This window comes from Aristolochia californica, unplaced genomic scaffold (genome assembly GCF_029961685.1).
Source record: "Aristolochia californica isolate CCGP_79_NKW_82.1479 unplaced genomic scaffold, dmAriCali1.0.hap1 SCAF_1, whole genome shotgun sequence".
Taxonomy (NCBI): domain Eukaryota; kingdom Viridiplantae; phylum Streptophyta; class Magnoliopsida; order Piperales; family Aristolochiaceae; genus Aristolochia; species Aristolochia californica.
In genome coordinates, this window is record NW_027181770.1 from 58311077 (window position 1) to 58326141 (window position 15065).

General features: G+C 39.4%; 3 protein-coding genes and 1 non-coding gene across 4 annotated transcripts; 1 reads left to right on the forward strand and 3 right to left on the reverse strand.

Annotated features, from left to right (window-relative positions):
- Positions 1-239: 239 nt before the first annotated feature.
- Positions 240-2498, reverse strand: LOC137949419 (palmitoyl-acyl carrier protein thioesterase, chloroplastic-like). Its single transcript, XM_068795478.1, has 6 exons — positions 2136-2498; positions 1912-2045; positions 1367-1480; positions 1111-1279; positions 858-926; positions 240-491 (listed from the first exon to the last, which is right to left on the reverse strand). The coding sequence occupies exons 1-6, from the start codon at positions 2496-2498 to the stop codon at positions 240-242; spliced, it is 1101 nt and encodes a 366-aa protein (XP_068651579.1).
- A 761-nt stretch (positions 2499-3259) lies between these two features.
- TRNAD-GUC (transfer RNA aspartic acid (anticodon GUC)) lies at positions 3260-3331 on the forward strand. Its single transcript has one exon. It is a non-coding gene; the product is annotated as a tRNA-Asp (tRNA).
- An 830-nt stretch (positions 3332-4161) lies between these two features.
- On the reverse strand, positions 4162-5320 carry LOC137963234 (uncharacterized). The gene has a single exon (XM_068810403.1). The coding sequence runs from the start codon at positions 5232-5234 to the stop codon at positions 4515-4517; it is 720 nt and encodes a 239-aa protein (XP_068666504.1). The 5' UTR covers positions 5235-5320; the 3' UTR covers positions 4162-4514.
- An 8307-nt stretch (positions 5321-13627) lies between these two features.
- On the reverse strand, positions 13628-14548 carry LOC137963241 (HVA22-like protein e). The gene is made up of 4 exons (XM_068810407.1): positions 14435-14548; positions 14222-14344; positions 13952-14105; positions 13628-13784 (listed from the first exon to the last, which is right to left on the reverse strand). Exons 1-4 carry the CDS (start codon positions 14449-14451, stop codon positions 13767-13769), a joined length of 312 nt encoding a protein of 103 aa, XP_068666508.1. The 5' UTR covers positions 14452-14548; the 3' UTR covers positions 13628-13766.
- Positions 14549-15065: the final 517 nt, after the last annotated feature.

Below are 15065 nucleotides of genomic sequence, written 5' to 3' on the forward strand. Positions count from 1 at the left end.
TTTAGCTTTCTAAAATTTCCTTCATTTCAGAAAATAATCTAATCTCAAAGAGCTGGTCTACTTTATGATCTCTTTTGTCAAATAGAAGTATCAGCAGGTCTCCAGTACTTGAAACAATCTGTTTATTGTGGTTAATCACTTACAAGAGAAATTATCACCATGCAGTAACAAATGGATTACAAAGATAATTCTCTTAGATGAATCAGTTATTATTTACAAAATAAATTGATTTAGGCAGATCACTTTTGTTTTGCTTTAGATTGCCATTCTGCCCTTGCTCGAACAATCTCTGCTTTGTCTTTTTGCATGCGAAGGAGGTGCGTACTACCCAAATCTGCTCTGGATGAGTATTCATTCTCAAGGTGGACTTTGATCTGTGCTGCTTCCACACTTGTTAGTGATTCAAGCAGTTGAGATTGCTGGCATTCTCGCCGGTACTCCAGCTCCATCTGTGTAAGATTGTAATCTTGCAATACATACATGGGGACACTCTGCAAATAAAATGAAAAATAGTAGAATTAGTGTTCAAGTATCTGATCCTCAAGGCTGCTTTCTACATTTTCTAGCTTATATTAATTCTTCCATGAATTTCGTTATTTGAAAATTGAAAGAAAGGGGAATTTTCTTGCCCTGCTTTACCAAAAAAGTTATTTTTCAAGAGCCAGTTAAATAGTCACTACATTGGCATTTGACATGCACCTTAAGCTGCTCTGGTACCTATACTTTTGTATTGGCATTTTTGGGTGCTTGCCATGTCTTTTGACATAGTGTTTGGAGAATGGTGTTCTTGAATTTTGCTAGAATGTCATGTTGTTCAGTTTTTGTGAAGTTGACAAATGCTTCATATGAAGGCATACCTCCAAAATCCATCCAATGTACTTGACATTGTTTACATGCTGGTTGATATCCATGTCGCTCCATCTAGGCTGTAATATATGAAAAGGGATATGTTGTTAGCCAGCTTTGTCTACTGTATTTGATCTGTTGGCCCCAGAATTGTTCTTAACTGTGCCTTGAACTAACTGGCAGTTGTAAGTATGTGCGTAAGTATAAAGTAACATCAATAAAATACTCTCAAATTACTTATTATACTTACTGAATTATACTTACAGCTAGTCCAGATCTTATGTTCACTGCAGTTTCGTCATTGAGCTTGTCTATCTTGTTGTTTGTGTCAACAATCATTTTTCTTTCTAGATAGAATGGTTCTAGTTCTTCCTTAACCTGTTCAGGTATTTTACACAACTTTCTTGTTTCTCTGTTCATAATAACCCATGTGCTGTGTGAAACAGAAAAAAACTTGTGAACAAGCTTGAGTATGAACCTTTATTCTGCCATCACCATTGAAAAGGAAATGTTGAGTTACCTTGTAGCTTTTGTTATGATCTGGTGGGTGTTGTAATCTCTAATTACCCAGTCCCTTCGCAAGCCATGCTTCCCATGGGGAGCAACCCAAGTATCAATCTCGACCACATCGCCCCTAAACACATAATGACATTAAGCATGAGAGGCTTATCATTTTTGTATTTTCTTGCTGTTAGGTGACTTTAGGCATCTGTTTCCAGTACGTATGATCTAACCAGTTTGTGGCTTATTATGCTTTCAAGGTAGTGGTTGTTGTCATTGGATATGCAGCTTATTGTGAAGGTTTAGAACTGCTGTTTACTGGGGGCACAGGGTTGATGTACTAACAAATTCGTGCCCCAGTTATTTTCTGTGTAAGAAGGCATGCTTATTTCTAGAGGTGTTTGTCTGCAATTGTACATGGATACTATGTGATAATTATGTGTCTATCTCAGGAATTTTTGGTTGGTGCTGATTGGTTTTGTTGAGACATAATATTATTTGTAGGGTGCAGCAATTGAGAACTATGTCAAAAGCCAAAGGTGAAATACAAGGATGAAGAATTACCAGCTACTAAACTTGTCCACCTGTACATTGATTCTTGTCACTGCCCAGATGAGTTTCCTTGAGCACATCTCACGAGTAGTGCCAAATCCCTCACCAGCAAGGCCAGAACTTGTTGCATGGTTAAGAGCTGTTTCCTGAAGAGATCCAAAAAATACTCACTATCACTACTGAAATAGGAAAAAAAAAAAAAAAAAAGAGGGAAGCATGATTACCAAGGAACTGACCTGAAGGAGATTCATGACAGTTTCCATGGTTGCAGTTCTATCTGGCCCGATCTCATAGGACCTAATCACAAAATTCTGTCTATATATGAACTTGTCTTCCACAAACCTCCCGAGTTTAAATGAAGGAACTGGAGAGATGTTGTTTTCATCAACCCACAGCATACTTCTATCTACTGAGGGACTTTCATTGGCATTAAATTTTTTGATACTTGGGGAATGGGCACTAATTCTGACGCTCAAATTCCTCGCCTTCCTGCCATTATTCTCACTGGAGTTTCCAACTAGTAAACCTGCTTCTCTCATCCCCCAGGACAAATCAATGCCAAGAACTGAACCTCTTAGAAACTTTTTCGTCTCTGCCATGCTTGGGCTTGTTGAGAGATGCAGTGTGGTGTTGCAATTTGCAGGCATTATCACCCGTTAGCATGTGTTTGATGAAGAACTCGCTTGGGTAGGAAATGTCAATAGATGATGTGAGTTTGCTCTTTATTGCATGTACAATGTTAGCAAATAAGTAGCAACTGAACGAGGGAAGGGAAGGGAAGGGAAGGGAAAGAAGAAGAAAGAAGGTTATGGAAACAATTGTTTGGGAGAGAAGTTAAACTTGCTGGGAAGAAAACATCAGAAGATTTGCTGCTCAACCACTTTTTAATGCACATGGCAGCGAGCAGCAACCTAGCGGCCATGTCTTTCCCTCACGCAATGAAGCTTTTGGTGGTTTCTGCTTCGTTTTCTAATAATAAGTCAAAAATCCTCTTGGTGATTACAGGCATTTCAAGTGCGAGAAAGAGGAGAGCGGTTGCTGCTCAACTGCACGAGACTTTTTGGCCGAACAGGAAGGGGATTAAAGGGCACCGAACAAGCTTAAAATAAGAACAACCGGAGGCTTATTACTCATCTTTGAATCACAAAACTTACTCTCCCGCATTCCTTGACCTCCAACTGAAATCCAAGGCTGATAATCAAAAGGAATTTGTTTGATCTTTACCTGTTGAGAACCCGAGTAGAACAGGCAGCAGCCACCTGTTCCTCTTGTCTTGTTTACGTTAAATACAGCTTGTTTAGGGGAGAATACAATGGTAGATATAAAATAAGGATAAAATAGTTTTATACTCAAACAAGTTGTCGTTGTAGTATAGTGGTAAGTATTCCCGCCTGTCACGCGGGTGACCCGGGTTCGATCCCCGGCAACGGCGTATTTTTTTGCAAAAAAACATTTCCACGTTTATTATCTGAAGCAGCTGCATCATTATTTCGGTAACGACAACCTACTATGATCCACCCAACTAAGATTGCTCACATTATGGGTCCCATTTACGAATGGGCCCAGACGGTTTATAGATGCAAACAAAACTTGAAGTTGGCAAATGGGCCTTTTGTCGGTCGCCGGATGACCACCAAATTGTGTAGCGTGTCAGTTTTTCGACAAATCAAGAGTGTCCCCACTAAAACCCTAGAAAATTTCTAATCCAATGTAATTTAGCAGGCTGCTTTAAAACGTTTCTCCTCCCGTTGCTTATCTTCGCTCCTAAGCAATCTTTCTCTCCCTCCACTTTTTGTAAAGATTTAGGCAATTTCTTCCTAACTCGTTTCGATCACTTTGATTAAAGGTGATCCACGCATTTACTTAGATTCCAACGAGACTGAATCTCCCGAGTATTTCTTTATTTACGACGCCATTGTCGTTTCCTTTCATTCCAACTCTTCTTTTTGGTTGCAAATCATCTTGACTGTTCGACCCAGATCTCTCCTCTTTAAACCTCTTGAGCACTGTGTATTTCCACGTTAATTATGAGGATTTAATACGAAAATAAGAGAGAAAATGGTGGTGGTGTTAATTATTGTTGGGTTTTTTATTATAATAATAATATTTATTGTGTGAAAAATTAATTCGTATTCTATTATTATATTAATTGCCAGACAATGATTGATGTGGTACTTGGTGAGTTTGCAAGACTACGATCTCGAGTCTGATCATCTGAAAGTCAGTTGTCGAAAAGGAACAATATTGTCTTTGGTAGTAAACTCCGGAAGCTTTTCTACATATTTTAATATAGATACCATCTGCTGTACAGCCATTAAAATGGATTTCCAAGCTTTTAAGTGCATCCTCTGAGCAGCAACCAAAAATTCTCCTGAAGAGTGTTTCTGGGAGGCTCTGGATGTACAGAGAACTTGTATTTTTACACAGATTTCATATACTCATAGGGGAGGTAAGAATCTGGTTTTACAAATGCTGTTAAAATTCATCTACACTCGAATAATCGAAACCTACTGTTTCTGTCCTAAATCCTAATACTACTGTTCTTATTCAGTTCTCTGTCATTGAGGATACTTTTTTTTTCTATTTTCTTTTCTTCTTCTGCTGTTGTTTCTCTTTCAGCCACGACAGAGAAGCAACCTGGCTTCCAACTTCCTCTGATTTTTTATTCTAGCGATGAAATCTTCCACCCTTTTGTTCAATTCATCAGCTGGTAATAGCTCACCGTCTTCTTGATCTCCTTCGCCTTCTAATTCAGCATTCTCTTTCTTCTTCTCTTCTGCTACTTCGTCTTCTTCTTCTTCTTCTGCTACTTCGTCTCCTTCTTCTTCTGCTACTTCTTCTTCTTTCTCTTCTTCTGGTATTGGTGTTTGAGTTTCTTCTCCTCCTCCATCTTCTTCCTCTTCTCCAACTTCGTTACCCGTCTCCACGATTCCTTCCTTTGAGGGCACGTCGACTTTCATCTCTCTTCTTTCTTTCTCTTCCATGGATGAGAGCCTACGAATACTCTTATTCCTTCGCACGTACTCATCGTAGATATCCGACGCCGGGGAAGCTCCCCGGGGGCCGGCGAGTTTCGACTCGCCGACGAGGACAATCACGATGACATTACACACGACGAACAGGCACTTGGGATCCAAAACGTAGGCACCCATGTTGGGGGCAGTGACGGAGAAGAAAGTGTTCAGAAAGGAGCACAGAGCGGGAAACAAAGCCGACTTTGAGAAGCAAAGGCTCACAACAAAGGCTGTGAGACAGTACTGGAAGAGATTTTGGAGGATCTGGATCTTCCTGTACTTGTTCATGGCTATGAGCTTCTCCATCTTGATGGAATCCATGAAGAAAGAAATCAGGATTTTTCTGGGTATTTCAGGTAGTTCAGGGGAGATTAGAGAGAGAAGAGCTAGGAGAGAGCAAATAGAGAAAAGAGAGGACGAAGGGAGTTCATTTGACAGAACATAGAGCAATGCTGTGAGCAAGCTTATATAGGCAATGGAAAGGAGGGTCTGCTTGGTGGGATTCATCACATGGCTCTGCTTTCTGCTTTTATTATCTTTAGATATGGTGTGACTTTTTAGAAAAGCCATGGCAGGTTTGATTGAAGTTGTTTTAAGCTTTAGCCTCCCTCTACTTTCCACTCTCCTCCTTTGATGGTTTTGGATTGGACCAATTATAGATTCTTGCCATGGTCATGAACACAAAATTGCTTGCTCAATTAAACACAATTCAATACTATTTACATCTTTACATACCCTTCTCTACACAAATATATCAAGAAATTGATGGATATTAATTACCAAAGATGAAGAAATTAGGATCCTTAAGAGGCCCTTAATGGAAAACATTCATTCAGCCTTAATTCCAAGGGTAATTTTGATCACACCCAAGACCATCTTTTTTTATTGATGGAAGTGGAGAGTTTTGTTGGAACTGGTATATGCCTTGCTTTTCCACTGAAGTTGCACTACTTTTGTGAGGTCATTGCAGTTAGGTGGCACCTGTGCAGCTCTGCTCAAGAGAAGAGAAAAAGCTTTTTAAGGTGGGTGACAAATGGCATGTGGTACATGAATTGCTTTCCCACTTCTCTTTTCTGATAACAAATTAATGTCTATAATTAAGAGCAAACTAGTGTAAATAAGATTTCTATGAGAAGTAGCAATTCCACCTGGGGCTTGCCACTTGTTTGATCCATTGACCCACATTAAAGGGAGGATAATTGATGAAAGAAGATGATCAGCAACTCAAGCATGTCTTCAGGACGAAATTTTATAATAACAGAAGTCTGCTACCCCTTTTGAAGCAAACGGGTTCTCCTCTCTATATATACACCCAAGCTTTCTCTTATTCAATTTAAAAGAGCACCCCCATTACTGTGCTATACTTGTACTGCTAGAGGTGAGCTGTTGGCCATGTGAGCCACAAACATACACTGTACAGTGTAGATACAAAGGAGGCCTTCAAAGTTCAAACAAACACTGTTTTTGGGCATCTTCTCTTATCCTTATCCAAGGATTGTATAAAACTAGCTAAAGCCTCAATTAAACAGATAAGATCATCAACCTTTTTTTGCCATTCAGGACCAAAAGGCAGATAAATATGATAGAGCCATTTAACGAAAAATAGTCATAACAATTCTTGTTCATAGTATTAAACAAGGTGTCCTTGGGAGAGGTTAATCACCATCCGATTTACTTTCGGTAAGTGAACGAGCTTTCATGTTTTCGAGGTTCTAACTGGGGGGGACTTCCCGGCATGCCGCTGGCTTTGTTGATCTTTCTTTTCAGACTTTGATGGCACTGTTATTTGTTGCTCTTGTTGATTGTGACAAGGTTAAATGAATGGGAACTGTAAGCTTTTGGGTGGAGGAAGTTTTCCAAGATTCCAATTAAAGTTGATCCTCCAACCTCTGGATAGTTTCTTGAAGGTAAGAGAATGGCAAAGAACAAAAACCAGAAAGCTTCCATTGGACCCACTGACTGCCAGCAAACTTGATTGTAACGCTTGATCTGCTTGACCCCGTCCAGGTTAGTTTTTGAACAATACAACTCTATTTGTAACTTATAAATACCTGAATTGATGAATGTAAAGAGATAAGATTTTACATGATAAACATTAGCACTAAGATAAGTTTACAATGCTTTAGAGTTATAATTTGAGACGATCTCAAATCCTATCAGCTCTCTTATCTTTATCTCTATCATCCATTGAAGAGCAAGGCAAAATTGATTTACGTGACGGAATTCAAACACGACAAACTTGTTACTCTAAGGTTTATTTGATCTATTTATATTTGGGCCTTATTTGTAATCTCATGATTATAATCTGCATGCAAAAGCTCTACAATCATATAGAAATTTAATATTCGAACTGGTTATGGTCAAGTTGGTTTAAGTATATTGAGCATAATTGAATTAATAAAAAATGACGCCAAGGTTGACGTGAGTATGTGGTGGTATGAACCTTCTTCTCTTGTACTTGTCATATTTAAAAATGCTTTACTGCTGTAAGCCAGAACGATACATTGGTCACAAGAAAGGGAACATGAAGGCACGTTATTAAAGGATCCCAGTTTGGACAGGGACGAGTTTTCGCGGAAGGAGTCCTTTCGAAAAGGGTGGCCAAAACGAAGTGATTGTTTAATCCCACGCGAGAGCTCAAAGCAGAGGACTTTTAGGAACCCAAACTGCGTAGAATAAGGTTTTCTTTTCTCCTTGCTGAAGAATGTGAAGGACTATATTAAAAAAAAACAACGCAGAGCAGGTTTACTTAGCATGATTTTGCTCCATAAAGCTTCTTTAGTTTTGTTGATTACAGTTGTGTCGCTTCTGTCGGCAAGTCCTTATGATTCAAAAGAGTGGTTTAAACTTGAAGATCGTGCTTAAGTTGAGTTCTTAGACAATCCCCAGATTAGTTCTTTTAATGCTCTGAAATTCTTTAAAATAAGGCTGCTATTTCTCTTTAAGACTCTTAGAAGCTAGTGCACAGCCATGGTGAGCGATGGAAGCGTCAGCCACTCATATAGATATTTTCATTACAGCTGTTAAGATTGAGAAGCTGCATTTGGTAGAAGGAGCACTGCACAATGTACCTGGATTGTACTGAAGCTGATGAGGTCAATTGAATCCGGCTACCTTTTGACATGGCCAAAGCTACTCAGTACTCCTGCCTTTGAGCCTTTGGGCCTCATGGCCTCACGTACAGTTTCTTTACTGATGATGTAACTAGAGAGAGTAAATGTCTGTAAGCATTAAACAAGAAATAGATATCACAGGGAGGAGAACTTGAGCTCCAGAAGTGGAGAATGACGGAGATGTGCTGTTAACATAAAGGCTGAGTTCTTTGTGTACAGTTCTATCAATAGTTAAGTGTTATTTGGGTGTCTTAAATGGATACCCGAATACCCGAGTACCTGCTATGAGTTCATGTACCCGATTACGGACCCGCGTATGTTACCCGATTAAATCATTTAATCTGGATCTCTTTGTCGGGAGAGTTTTTGAGTTGAGACTTATGGGAAGGGGGTTTTTTGTCGGGGAAGAGGGTTTCGTCGAGAGGAAGAGGGTTTTTCCGGGAAGAGGGCTTCATTGGGAGAAATCGGTGTTCTATTTGTATGCTTGGAGCCGCAAAGCTCTCTTCTTCGCTCAACTTAGTGGAATCATCGTCATCTCCCGTGAAGTAGGCTGTTGCCGAACCACGTAACCCCTATCTCTTCTCCTTTTGTGTTGATTTACTGATTTTCTGCTCATATTTGCTTTCTCTCTTAGATTATATATTTCGTAATTGATATTCTCGGTTTATTGTGCTTGGATTTGTATCTTCGTTATAACAATTAGTATCAGAGAGAGGTTTTCCAACGACGGTGCCGGATTTCCGTTTGTCCCTTTTTGTTTCCGCTGACGGGAAGAGAGTTTTCTATCCCGAGCTTCCGTTTGGTAGTTTTCTGGAAGTGCCAAAAGGAGAAAAAAAAAATTGGGGCACTGTTCGTGGTTTATAGAAGTGCCAAGGAGAAGAATTTTTTTTTTTTTTTTTTGGGCACTGTTTGGTGTTGGATTTTGGAAGTAAAAAGAGATAAATTCTGTTTATCAGAGAGGAGAGAGAAGATTTAAGCATCTGAGCATTTTTTTGTGATTGAGGGTATTTTGGTAATTATGACTGCGAAGTATACATTAGAGAAATTTGATGGGGAGATGAGTTTCAATTTGTGGCACGTGGAGATACGTGCCTTGTTAGTACAACAAGGATTCTACAGAGCATTGAATGGAAAAGATAAGTTTTCAGCTACAATGTCAGAAGAAGTCAAGGAGGATTTTGACATCAAAGCTCTGAGTTCCATTCAGTTGTGTTTGGCCGATGAGGTTTTGCGAGAAGTTGCAGATGAGATGACAACAACTGGTTTGTGGCTAAAGTTAAAGAGTATTTATATGACTAAATATCTCACGAACAGGCTGTATTTGAAGCAACGCCTTTACACTCTTCGGATGAAGGAAGGTAAATCTCTCAAAGAACATCTTAATGAGTTCAATAAGATTGTTATGGATTTGAGAAATATAGATGTTACCATTGAAGATGAGGATCAAACACTGATTTTGTTGTGCTCTTTACCTCCATCCTATGAGCACTTTGTTACGACTATGCTCTATGGGCACGATACCATCTCTATGGAGGATGTTAAGACATCTTTATACTCTAACGAGTTGAGGAAGAAGGTGTCTACCAGTGGGAGCGAAGAGCAAGCAGATTGTCTGTTTGTTCAAGGGCGAACGAAGGAGAAGGATTCTGGAGGCAGTGGCCATTCTATACTGAAGTCAAAGGGGCAATGAGGCAAGTGTTATTATTGTCATCAACCAGGTCATTTTGCAAGAGATTGTCCAAAACTCAAAGAGAAGGAGAAAAGAGAAGAAAAAAAAGAGGTTGTTGGGGTTGTTAAAGATCATTTTGATGGTTCAGAATATGTTCTCACAGTTGAGTGTTGCACACTCACAGGATGAGTGGATACTTGATTCGGGCCGCTCCTACCACATGTGTCCTATCAAGGATTTTTTATGCGACATATCAGTCGGTAGATGGTGGTACATTTTTTATGGGGATTTTTTGCTCTGTAAAACTGTTTGGGATTGGAACGGTACAGATCAAGATGTATGGCGGTATAGTAAAAATTTTTTAAGAAACTCGGCATGTACCAGTTTTGTTTTTTCTCTAGGTTCTCTTGTTTCCCTTGGCTGCAGATATACAACTAAAGGTAGAGTTTTTTGGAGGTCTGTATGGGTACATTGGTTGTGAGAAAAGGAAAAAAGGTTGGTAACCTTTTATGTGCTTCAGGGCAGTACAATCATAGGTACTGCAACAGGTTTCTTATCTTTAGATTCAAATATTGACACGACTCGTCTGTAGAATATTTGGTTAGGGCATATCAGTGAGCAAGTGGAGTTTGAGGTGATGAGTACGGCTACGTCGACATGGTCGCTTATGCATTACCTGTGGCAGAGACCGTTCAGTTTTCAGAGCCCTCTAACTACCGTGAAGCTATCACGGGTAGTGATGCTACTCAATTCAGACTTTCAGGTTCTACACTCAAGTTCAAGTACGGTTTGGACTTTCATTTGGTGTTCGCAGTACCTGAGGAGGATGCCCTAAGGGACAAGGTGGAGAAGACGATAGACAATTTGTTTTTTTAGAGAGGATTATTTCCATTTAAGCCAAGGTGGAGATTTGTTATTTGGGTGTCTTAAATGGATACCCGAATACCCGAATACCTGCTCTGAATTCTTGTACTCGATTACGGACCCGCGTATGTTACCCGATAAAAATCATTTAATCGGGATCTCTCTGTTGGGAGAGTTTTTGAGTTGAGACTTACGGGAAGGGGGTTTTTTGTCAGGGAAGAGGGTTTCGTCGAGAGGAAGAGGGTTTTTCAGGGAAGAGGGCTTCATTGGGAGAAATTGGTGTTCGATTTGTATGCTTGGAGCCGCAAAGCTCTCTTCTTCACTCGACTTAGTGGAATCATCGTCATCTCCCGTGGAGTAGGCTGCTGCCAAACCATGTAACCCCTGTCTCTTCTCCTTTAGTGTTGATTTACTGATTTTTTGCTCATATTTGCCTTCTCTCTTAGATTATATATTTCATAATTGATATTCTTGATTTATTGTGCTCGAATTTGTGTCTTCGTTATAACATTAAGTGATACAGTTAAATAATGATACTCTGTTTTCTAATTTTGTACAACTATGCTTTCTCATAATAACAGTTAGGAAATAGGACTTGTTCGTATACCTGTGTATGTGGTTTTTGTTCCTTCTCAATCATAACAATTCAAAGAGCACTTTTGAGAATTAAATATAGTTTATTGGCTTGTAGAGACTGAAAAATACAATTTAAAAAGGTCCAATTAGTACACAAGAATGAGGGGGTATGTAATGAGAGAATATAATTTTTTTTCAATATCGCCAGTGAGGAAGGTTTTTTTCACATCTAGGTGAAAAACAGGTCATCAAGTGTTAGCGGCAAGAGATAATAAAAGACGTACCGAATTGAGTTTGGCAGTGGATAAATTTTTTTTCTCATAATCAATCTCATAACACTGAGTATAACCTTACAAGTCAGGTTTGCAGTTGGGCCACGTAGCCATCCAAATTATGTTTGATAGTGAATACCCATTTACAGCCCACCACCTTTTTTCTAGATGGTAGGGGAACAAGTTTACAATATTTGATTCTCATAAAGGGTTGCCATCTCTTCATCCATGGTTGTTTTACATCCTGTATTTTATAGGGCCTCCTGATAAGAGTGAAGATATTGAACAGAAGAAATAAAGGCAAGAAATCGACAGTAAGTTGGAGATAACCGATGGGTGGAAAAACAACTAGCAGTGGGTGAGAGGTAGATGGCCGTGTACATGCCCTAGGCTCTTTTCGAAGAGCAATTGATTGGGTATCAAATGGAGGACCAAAAATAGGAGATGGAGAAGGAGAAATTACCTTAGAGGAGTTTAGAGACTCCACACTTGTAGTGTCAGCCAATGCTTTAGGGGGCAAAGCAGGTACGTCATCAGGGCCATGAATTGGTGAGTCATCAATCAATACAATAGGTTTAGGAAACTCATTGGTTGCAGAAAAACCAGGTGGAACTATGGTGGATGAATAAAAAGGTTGTTCTTCAAATAATGTTACATCATTAGAAATAAACATATACTTGAGAAAAGGATTGTGACACATATATCCTTTATGAGTACAAAAGTAGCCCAAAAAAATATATTTAATTGTCCTTGAAAAGAAAATAGGTCATCACTAGGAAAGAGATGAGAGTATAATGCCTTATTGCCAAACATCGAAGAAGGTATTCTGTTAATAAGAAAACAGGCCAGAAGGATGGCATGTGGCCAGTAAAAATGAGGCTCATGCATATGATGTAGCAGAGTACGAGCAACTTCAAGAAGGTGACCATTTTTTCTTTTAGTCACACTACTAGTGTGGTGTGTAAACACAAGAAGTTAAAATTTGGTGAATGATACCTTTATCTCTGTAAAAGGATTGGAAGTCTCCTAACAGATATTCCTTGGCATTATTTGAACGAAGGGTCTTTAATGTAGTATTAAATTGAGTAGACACCATAACACAAAAAGACGTAAATAGAGGCAATACCTTTGATCTTTCTTTGAATAAGAACATCCATGCAACTCAAGAAAAATCATCAACAAATGTAATGAAGTACTTTGAACGGGAAACATTAGAGATGTTCATGGGTCCCCACACATCAGTATGAAATAAAGAAAACAGAGCAACACCTTTGGTTTCACCTCGAGGAGAATAAGCTCTCCTAAAGTGCTTACTTACTTGACAATCTTCATAGTTCAGACTGGAAATGGAATACAAGGAATGAATCATCTGTTTGAGAGACTACAAGGATGGATTGCCTAACCTATTGTGCCATTGAAGAACGGTATCCTGAGCAGTGGATGTGGCTATGCGTGTTGGTGAATCAAGATAATAAAGCCCCCTATTCACGACTTCCACTAATAACCTATTTTGTCTTCAGATCCTAAAGAACATAAGAAATAGGGGGAAAATAATAGAATAGTTAAATTTCTTTGTTAATTGATTGAGAGATAAAAAAAAATTCAAGGAAATTCTAGAACAAAAATGACATCTTTCAAATGAAGGCTAGGTAGACTTGTGTCCTAACCATCCCCCTTAAGTTGTATTTATAAAAGTCAAATATTCAAAAGTTATAAGTATACCCTTCCCTCGAAATATTGAATAAGGGACAAAGATCATACCCCCTTCCCTGTCTTCGTGCTCGATTTGGGTTGGGGAGAAGCCCTCACCCTTTTTACTAAATTTATCTATTATCTTTTATTAGTATTGATATAGAATTGTATATAGTTCAATTAATATATATTACAAATTAATCTATAGTTTATTATAGTATTAAAATTAATAATATATAATAAAAAGGCATTTTTTTTCAAACTCATATGGCCCACCTTGTCGTCTACATGGCAATAGTGAGGACAAGGCCCCACCTCGGAGTCCAAAGCTGGGGATTAGATTATGAGTCATTGGTGTCACGCTCATCGTTTGCACCGTGAATGAATAAACACCGAAGAGCACACTCGGAGGATCCACCCGACGATTGAATAAAAGATTCAGATAAATGTCAGCAAGAAATTTTCTTTTCTGTTTTTTTCCTTTCGTAAAAGGGTACACGTTTACGAATCTGATTCAAGAGTCTAATGAGTAAAGTAATGCATATTAAAGGAAGAAACACAGAGATTCTTCCATTTCATTAACGTAAGCCAAGAGAGAGAAACGGAAAGGGAAGAAGCTAAGAATAGGATCTACAGGCGCAGAAATCTCCTTTCTTCTGCTTCTTCTTCAGTAAGCCTCGTGTTCCTGCACAGACCAAGTATGTAACGGAGATTAAAAAAAAATTGTAAATCCCGTTTTGGGTTGTTTTGTGAATATTCTCCTTGTTCGGAGTTATTTTTGTTTTTTGTTTGATCAAAGTGTATAGAAAATCAGCGTAAAGAAAATAAGTTGGATTCTGCAATTCAAATTACTTTCTTAGGGGAGTGACGATCTCTCCCGATTCTGCCGTCGTATTTCTTCAGTTGTTCTCTGACGAACCTCTCGTAGATGAATGATGCGCCTCTGAACTGAGGCAACACAAGCCAGGCCACAAACGCCACCTTTATCTGATACCAAATGGGTATCCTGTACGTTTTCCGAGCAGAATCAAAAGGGGTTACTCTGATGGCTCCATGGCAAGAAAATATTAATAAGAAAGGCAACAAGAACAAGAGAGAGAAGAAAAAATTCCATTCCGTTACCATTGTAGTAAAGGCTCCAGAACCATCTCCGTGAGAGTGAGAAAGGAGTACAGGATCCAGTAAGCCAGCCACTGCTCGTCATCAAGCTTTGATGTGCTCTCAATCGCTCGAACAGAAGCGTACCTGAGGATTCGATTCGATTCGATTCGATTCAATCTCGGTTTCCTAAATGTAAGAATAAAAAACCAAAAAGAAAGAAAATCATGTCCTTACAATGGATATAACAGCATCACAGTAGGCCTGCAACAATGCACCAGTAACACGAAAATATCAGAATCGAGAAAGGAGACATAAAATTCATCGAAAGGGAACAAAAGGGAACGGAGAACTACCCAGCAAGAGAATGGAGATAAGTTAGAAAAGTCCAAAAATGCCCCATAATTCTTACAGAGACTTCTTCCTCCGAACTCCGAAGAACCGAAACGAATGACCTGAAAACGGTTTCTGTGTGTGAGAAGTTGAGCGGCGCGAGAGGAGGAGGAGGAGGAGGAGATCCATATATAGAGTAGAAGACATGAACACGTGGCGGCAAGTGATCTAGTATCGGATTCTGCCTTGGACGTGGCGATCTGGGTTAAGAACCGACCAAGATCGGAGAAGTAGAGGAAGGGACCGAATAAAGAATCCGATTAATCAGAAATGCGGGATTAATTAATGGTTTAATCCCTTGCGTTCGTGCTTTCCACAGAGAGGCGTCGCGTGGCGGAGCGCTTTTGGTCGGTGACACGCGGCGCCATCGTGGGGAGGTTGGGAGATCAAGGGGAACCAAGGTCTAGAGTTTGAATCCTATTGGACGTAAAAACTGCATGGGAATTACGTGTGGTGGTCATGTGCTTGAATTGAT

What these genes read in the sequence shown, in the direction of transcription:
- LOC137949419 (XM_068795478.1), bottom strand. Translation starts at nt 2,498, where the DNA reads ATGGCAGAGACGAAAAAGTTTCTAAGAGGTTCAGTTCTTGGCATTGAT. An exon ending in CTGTCATGAATCTCCTTCAG is followed by an intron (nt 2,046 to 2,135) that starts GTCAGTTCCTTG and finishes GGATCTCTTCAG; the next exon opens with GAAACAGCTCTTAACCATGC. An exon ending in ACATAAGATCTGGACTAGCT is followed by an intron (nt 927 to 1,110) that starts GTAAGTATAATT and finishes CATATATTACAG; the next exon opens with CCTAGATGGAGCGACATGGA.
- LOC137963234 (XM_068810403.1), bottom strand. Translation starts at nt 5,234, where the DNA reads ATGGATTCCATCAAGATGGAGAAGCTCATAGCCATGAACAAGTACAGG.
- LOC137963241 (XM_068810407.1), bottom strand. An exon ending in CTGGAGCCTTTACTACAATG is followed by an intron (nt 14,106 to 14,221) that starts GTAACGGAATGG and finishes GAAAACGTACAG; the next exon opens with GATACCCATTTGGTATCAGA.